At 37.1% G+C, this 8,005-nt stretch overlaps 2 protein-coding genes across 2 annotated transcripts; one reads left to right on the forward strand and one right to left on the reverse strand.

Moving 5' to 3' along the window:
- Positions 1-1,612: 1,612 nt before the first annotated feature.
- Positions 1,613-2,663, reverse strand: LOC116188967. Its single transcript, XM_031518425.1, has 2 exons — positions 2,302-2,663; positions 1,613-2,034 (listed from the first exon to the last, which is right to left on the reverse strand). The coding sequence occupies exons 1-2, from the start codon at positions 2,496-2,498 to the stop codon at positions 1,671-1,673; spliced, it is 561 nt and encodes a 186-aa protein (XP_031374285.1). The 5' UTR covers positions 2,499-2,663; the 3' UTR covers positions 1,613-1,670.
- A 1,571-nt stretch (positions 2,664-4,234) lies between these two features.
- LOC116215859 (FCS-Like Zinc finger 6-like) lies at positions 4,235-7,392 on the forward strand. The gene is made up of 2 exons (XM_031551654.1): positions 4,235-4,721; positions 7,029-7,392. Exons 1-2 carry the CDS (start codon positions 4,432-4,434, stop codon positions 7,189-7,191), a joined length of 453 nt encoding a protein of 150 aa, XP_031407514.1. The 5' UTR covers positions 4,235-4,431; the 3' UTR covers positions 7,192-7,392.
- The last annotated feature ends 613 nt before the right edge of the window (positions 7,393-8,005 follow it).

Here is an 8,005-nt window from a genome sequence, read left to right on the forward strand (position 1 = left end):
GGTGAAACTTATATACAAAGTAATCTCGATTATGGGTTAATGGGGTATTGAGAAGCTCGGAAATAATAAACTTAATTCTCTTTATATATATATATATATTAAATAAACGCTATATATCTTTTAGATAAATTACGGGGCCAAAGCCCTCAAACGCTATTTTTTTTTATTGCCACTATAAATATTTATCTTGCTGCATTATATATAAAAGCTGCATCTCCAATGAGCTTCTTTTTTGCAAAATTCTGATACTATAAATAAACAGATGTGCATTGGGAAGTTAAGAAATTGCAGCATTAAGACAACTAGAGGACCGGCATGTGCATATGGGCGGGCTAGAATTATTGAATAGACTTTTTATTTTTATTTTAATATTTGTTAAAGTTCAAGAATGAGCAATTTCAGTTTTCATTTTAAAAATAAAATTTAAGTTACAACTTTTAAATTACTCACGTTTTTCTGTAAGATACATAATCACATATTTTTTCTTTTTTCATCATAAATCAATATGCTAAATCAATTGAGGTTAAAAAAATTTCATCATGAATAAGTCATACCTCTGATTTGAATATAATTGTTTTCCTCTTAAGAGTTCTTCGCATCGAGCAAGTTCAATTTTAAATTGCACCGGTTGCATTATGCTTTCTAAGTGAAGCAACTCCCGACAAACATGATCACGGATTGTTGGCAAATCGCTTTGACTAGCTCTCTGTTGGAATAATAAAAGCCTTCTTTTTTACCGCACGATCTCTCAGAGTAGCCGATTCAATGAATGAACATCACTTGTGCCTCTATAATTGAAAGAACTAATATGGCCACAAATAACGGAAGAAAGAATTCTTCCCATATAATCGTGAAAATTACTCCCACTCACTAGTTGAAATTATCATGCAATCGATCAAGTGACTCTAGCTATCAAGAAGAATTCAATGCAAAATATGAGATCTTTCATCTTCAACACGTTTAGCTCAATATGCCATCTACCAAGAAGCAAAACAAAAATCACATGTCACAATTTACCTCCGAATACTTAGATTAAGATCATGACATGAATCACCAGACATAATAGACAGATAATTATTTCTTAAGTAATGCCAAACCGCAAGCCAATCACCTTAATTGGGAGAGTGGAGAAATGGCCCATATCAGCAAACATAGTCTCCACTCGTGAGAGAGCAATCCAAAGGAAACTATTTACCAGCGACTCCGTTAAGCACCAATGTAAAAGACGAATGTACTTATAACCATAAGGCTAATTTGGTACCTATGATAGAAAGGACCATGCCTCAAAGTGAGACCCTCCATTCAGTGCGGAGGAACTTCAACATGTAAAATGGAGAAAGTGCACGAAATATTTGTCAATTCCATCGCAAAAAGTTATAGACATCGATTCCACAAATTCCTTATATTTTGTCATTTGCTTTTTTTTTTCAATAAATTCATTATAGCCTATGTTTTCCATATTCCACAGGTGCATGTTATTTCAGTTTTTAAAAACGTGGTGGCGTAATGACACAATGACACTTGTCAAATTATTATCATGGGAAAGGTCAAGCGACGATAGCCTCCTTCATTCTATGTGGCATCGTTTGATGAGTTGATTTGGTTTTTATTATTTGATAAAGATTTTCAATTTTTTTATTAATTATTGCTATGCTGAGTTATGGAATAAATTATGCAAGTGGGCAGACCAGGATCTCAGCAAAGCCCATCAAATAATTTGTATCTACAAGGGGTATGTTTGGTTCGCAAGAATTCGGGTTCCCTTCCCCATGTATTCCATATGGAATACTAATTCCCCAGTTTGGGAAACCACTAATCCAGAATAGGAATTCCGGGTCCAGGTTCTCATCAAGCATGGATGCTGAATATGCATTCATCACATGGACATGATGAATAGCCATTCCCGATAGAATCCTCATAAAGAATAAAGCCGAAATACCATAAATGCCCTCCTCTATTATTTGAATTTTCGAAGTGTGCCATCCGCTTGTGCTGTTGATCATCTTCCTCATCTCCCATTCGCTCTCTTCCAATCTGATCGATTATGCCAAAAAGAAGTCATTCTCGGACCAAAACTCATTATTTTTGTTGAATTTCCTCATCATTTTGGTGCTTTTTTTTTATGAGAAAAGAAGTTCAAATGTTACTTTTTTTGTGGCTCTTCCCTCTTCTGCAACTACACTCCCTCACTACCCGAACCCCCCCTCGATCAACAAGGCGAAGACGTAACGATGACACGGCCAAGGTGGGCGGGCTGCGGTGGGTACAAAGACAATAAAATTTCTGAAAATTGAAAATAACCTTCCAAAACCCTGGTTTCCGATTTGAAGTCGCTGGAGATCGCTCTTCGCAGCGGCGGCAGGGCGGTCCCCTCTCCCTCTGCAGCGACGACAACCAGCTTTGTCATCTCCCGACCTAGAGAGAAAAAGACGAGCCCATGGCTCCGAGCTTGGGGGTTCACCCAGATCGGTGGGTCGAGAGCCATGGCAAATGTCCATGGCTGTCCCCTGCTTGTGCTACTGTGTTCATCTTCGAAGAAGAAGATGAACAATGGCTTTTTTATTTTTTATTTATTTTTTCATATTTTATTTTATATTATTATAATATTTAAAATCAAAGCTATACATGTCTTTTGATTTTGAAACATATCATATTCCCCGTGTATTCCGATCAACCAAATATAAAATTTCAATTCTTAATTTAGATATTCTTTCAAACCAAACAATAAAATTTTATCAGAATTTCAATTATATTTTTTATCTATTCTAATCACTATCAATTCTATTATGCATCAATTCCATTATGATGAACCAAATCTAGCATAGCTGTTCCATTCATTAATGCTGGCCATAAAAAGATTCACAAGCGGCAGCATCCACATCTTGTTGTGTTTGTGGCCTTGATGCCAAAGTATGCACGATACATCTCTGAGGCATTTACCAAAATTATTGCAAGCTATATTGTATCGATGGTACGGCAATTGCGACAGATTACAAATAATTTATACTCCTAACATAATGAGCATATCTCGAGCGACGAAGCCATGAAACTTGTGAAATTAACATTATTCTTAAGATTCAGTATTTTTGTGATTATATAGGCTACAGTGAGCTTCGCGAATCCCAAATCAATCTCGAAAATGCCATAAATTGGCACAATCAATTATAGGGACTTGGATGATCTATATGTGATCTGTCACAAGAGAAAAGAAGATAGAAAAATTTATCACTATACAAAATCCGCAAGTAGGTTTCTTTTCTTGGCAATTTTCTTGGATTTGGTATAAAATATAACAAGTTGGTGTAGCCCACCAAAGCCAACTTGACAGTCTTCCTTAAAAGTTTGCAACTATACACCTACACTTGGAATATGAAAATAAAAATAATATGTATTAGCTTTCTGCTATTGGTGAATTAAGAGAATCCAAAGTTCTCTGTCTGAAGTCACCGAGAAAAGTAACCTGAAGTAATAAAAGCAATAAATTATTATCAAAGTTATAAAAGAAAGAGTGTGATGCATTGCATCGCCAACTGGAGAGTAAAAAGTTCTGAATTAGTAAGTAAAATTTCTCGTGTTCTTATATTTCTTCCTTTTGATCTGTTCCTTGTAAGTTGTAAATTTATAGGTCTTGTTTGTAATGAGAGAAAATAAAAAGAAGCTAGGGGAACATCGACTTCGTTAGGTGCAGTTGAAAAGACAAATATTTTTTATTTTAGAGAAGTGACAAGTGACCACCTACTTTGCCATTTTGCAAAATTTAGTCCTTGTGCCATTTCTATAGCAAATTTCATCGCACTATTTTAATTGTTAGCTTATTTCAGCCCCTCCAAGGCCCCACGGCAACAACAAGACTGATAGAACCATAATTAAGATATTTCAAGACACCTATAAAATAATTAAGTGGGACAGGAATATGTTACTTGGACGATTGTATAATGTGGGATGCTTGAGCCATCGACTTATAATCTATTTGAAATTTAACGGAAGGTTTACAAAGCATAATTAGAGAGGTGTGGTGTAGTAATATATACTTTCACCTAAACTAAAGGGGTTTTAAATTCCACATGAGAGTAAATTTAGAGTCACTACCATCACCTTCATGTTTTTTTTTTGAATGGAGTCAGTTAGTGAGTTAAGAAGATGTACTAAATGATTTTTCATATAATAAGAAAAATGAATGGCCATGATTTTTCATATAATAAGAAAATAAAGGTCCCGGGCTCGACCTTTATCTCCCCATCTTCCTCCACTTCTCTTTCCCTCTCCTGCTGTTTCCTTCTCTCTCTCTCTCTCTCTATGTACATTTCTTCCTTTTCTTTTCCTTTTCAATTTCCACGGGAGTTATGGGCCATTGATAACAAGGAGTACAGGTTCGAAGAATACTAGCTCTTCCTGTTTCTCGGGAAGAGGCCACGGACGAGTGCAGTGAGCATGACCGACGTGACCTTCGATCTCGACACCGTTGATGCCGCCGAAGCTCCGCCGCCAGATGTCCGGGATCTCTTCCACGTTGGCCTAGGAGCCATAGACCCCCTGGTCGGCAGGCCCTTGCAAGGCCAGATTTATGAGACGGGACTCGATCAGCGGCCGCTGGGGAGTTTTTGGCCGAGGAACAACCACAGGAGACAGTCAGCGGATTGCATGGAGACGGACCACTTCCTGCGGTCTTGCCGGTTGTGCATGCGTCGGTTGGTCCCCGGCCGCGATATTTATATGTACAGGTATGGACTGATAGCAGATACCGCTATTTCACGTTTTAAGGAAAATTTATATATTATTTTTCAATTTTTTTAAAGAAATTCCTTACATTCATCCTTTTAATTCAAAAAAAAAAAAAGAAATCTCACTATTTGTCCCCTCAACCACCTCGCCCCCTCTCCAAAATCCAAATCCTGGATCCGTCCTTGCTACTAGTACTCCTTTGAGTTCAAACTTCTTTCCTGTTCCATCAGGGAGGTTAGAATTCAACTTAGTTTCCAATTCTTTTTTTTTTCTCATTTTCTTTTCCAATTACACGAGGCTTACGAGCCTAGAAGAGGATAGAGAGGAGAAGAAAAATATAGAAACGCAGAGAGTCCTACCAGTAAAATTCGAACCCATACTTGCACTGAATTCTTCTCTTGGATTAAATGGTCACGTTTCGTTCAGCAACTGTATTACATTTTCCTTCCATTTCCAGTACTTGTCGCCATTGACAAAATTTAAGCCCATCGGATGTCCCGTCAGACATACAGGATAGTGAAGACTTTTTTTCTCCGATTGCATAAATAGCGACGTTCAGTATTTGCTCTAAAAAAATCATCTTAGTTAAATATAGTAGTGGGGTGAACCGAACGTATCGCGTATACAACTTGAAAATAAATTTATAAGGAATTGATCCTTTTGCTATAGTTTTCCGTATTAATGCCGTCAATATGGTGTATTATATTCGTTTATTGCCTAAACTTTTGACCTTAATTATATATGTAGGATCCTTCATCACAAAAATTGATGATAAAATTCATAGAATTTTGATCAAATTAATAGGTACACATAGTTTGGTGGCGAAAAGAAATTTAAAGGAACCCACTATTGTTTGCTTAGAGGAGAAAAAGAAAAGTGGAGAAGTGAGTGGTTATTTTAAGAAAATTACAGACATGACCTTAATCTAATGGCGATTGAATAATATAACATAATATAGATGAGTAATTAAAAAGAGTGTAGAGCAGTTGTGCATGTTCTGACTCATTAATCAAAAAGTTTCAGGTTCAATATTTGGTGGGACTACCTGAGCAACTTTATTAATTATATTAGTATTTCTATATCTTTGTACTAGACAGATAAATTTTCCTTGTAACAAAAAAAAAAAACTATATGAGTAAAACTGGAGGTTGAAAGTTAGACAAATAACTTCCTTTTTCTATCTATAGAGTCCGGGATTGCCTTTCTGGGTGGAAAGCTAACACACTATCTATTGCCGGTAGAGCAACTCTCATTAATTCGGTTACATCAGCCATTCCCTCTTATGTCATGCAGTGTTCGATCCTTCCTAAAAATGTCTTGAACACCCTAGACAAAATCAATAGGGATTTCCTTTGGGGATCATCTGATGAAAAGAGGAAGGTGCAGCTCATTAACTGGGACACTGTCACCAAACCTAAGTGGGAAGGGGGTCTTGGGATTAGAAAGATGGAGAGCAAGAACCAAGCCACGTTTGCTTGGCGCTTCTTACATGAGCAAGGATCCTTGTGGGCACAGGTCTTGAGACACAAGTACTTTGATAGTAACCTGAGCCCCAAATTTCCTCACTCTGACTCTGACTCTGACTCTTGGAATGTCCTTCACAAGGGTCGAGATATCTGCATCTCTGGGTATCGTAGTATCATTCGTAATGGTTTGACTACCTCCTTTGGGCACGATAACTGGACGGGTTGTGGCCCACTCAGGACCCTCCTCTCAGGTCCTCTTGTGACTGAAGAGGACAGCCGACTTGTAGCCGAGTGCTTGGGCACAGATGGCTGGGATCTTTCGAGGCTATCTCTCATAATTCCTGAGTCAATTTTTGATCATATATCCAGCCAATCCATTCCCCTGCATAGAATCGGTGATGATGTTAGAATCCGGATGTATGTGACTTTATGATTGATTAATGCATTCCCTAATTTACCCCAAAAAAAAAATCCTTTTTTTATATAGATAATATAAGCCGCACTCATTATTTATTACTTGATATATACTCTCCATGAAGCATATATTAGATTATCCTTTTATCTGTTTTCTAATACTATAGGAAGTTTAGAGATTGAACAATGATTTTTGAAGAAGTTAATATTGTCAGATAACAGCGTGGTTTTATGATTTTTCATTTACTTGCAACAGACATTTCAAAATGAAACGATTAATCTAAATATGTGATAAATTAACATAGTTATCTTTTGAACAAGTGTTTGGAGTAATTTAAAGAAAAAGTAAAAATGCTAATATCACATTCTGTTATTTCATTGATGAGAACGTTTAGGAATTAATTAAAGAGAATGAAAATTTTGCAGAGGCGACGGTGCATTTTGCAGCGAAGAGTGCCGGCAGCAGCAGATGAACGACGACGAGAGGAAAGAGAAATGCTCATTAGCTTCCAAGAAGAAAGATGACTCTTCCTTTGCCGTCAAACCTAAACCATCCGCGGCTGGAGAGACCGTTGCGGCGGCCATGTAGCCACAGCTAGCCAAGCCCTAGCCCTCAAGGCTGTTAATCTTAATAATATGATCAGCCGCATGAATATTATTGTTGTAGTGGGTCCATTTTTGAAAGTATTATTTCAGCGGCAACAGTGGTGACAATTGGAAAAGTGAATGATGACAATGGTACTTCACTAAAAAATTATTTATCATAAAAAAATATCGTGATCAATATCAAGTCGATATTCCAACTACGACTACTTAGTCTTCGCTAGTTCATAGTCTTCGCACTTGATGCATCGTGCTCAGTAAAAAGAAAAATTATTAATTTGTTTTAGCTTTCCCCCTTACCTAGTTACCACTTTCCACATAATTAATTAAAATCAGCTACCAAAAAAAATTAAAAATTATTAATTGTGTGGTTTTATGATTTCTCATCAACATTTAAATCCTCTTGCCCATCAAACAGTCTGTCATGCCGTCGTCTTGGCCGGGGGCCTCGACAACTTAGTCGGTAATATTATGGCTGGCCCTAAAGTTGGCAATCTCATCATTGCATTGGCCGGTGGCCTCGACGACATCCCAATATAAATTAGGGCAAATTACAAAAAAAAACCCAAATTTTGTAAAATGTCTCAATTTTGTCCTAAATTTTGTTTTGTAACAAAAAAAACCATAAGTTTTCTAAAATGTCTCAAAAATGACCTCCGTTATAACTTCCGTCAATTTTTGCCTACGTGTGACCTACGTGGACTGTTAAAGGGACCCACTAGCCTACGTGTGACCTACGTGGACTGTTAAAGGGACCCACCATCAGCAGCAAAAATTGACGGAAGTTATAACGGAGGTCA

Source organism: Punica granatum, chromosome 8, assembly GCF_007655135.1.
Source record: "Punica granatum isolate Tunisia-2019 chromosome 8, ASM765513v2, whole genome shotgun sequence".
NCBI classification, from domain to species: Eukaryota; Viridiplantae; Streptophyta; class Magnoliopsida; order Myrtales; family Lythraceae; genus Punica; species Punica granatum.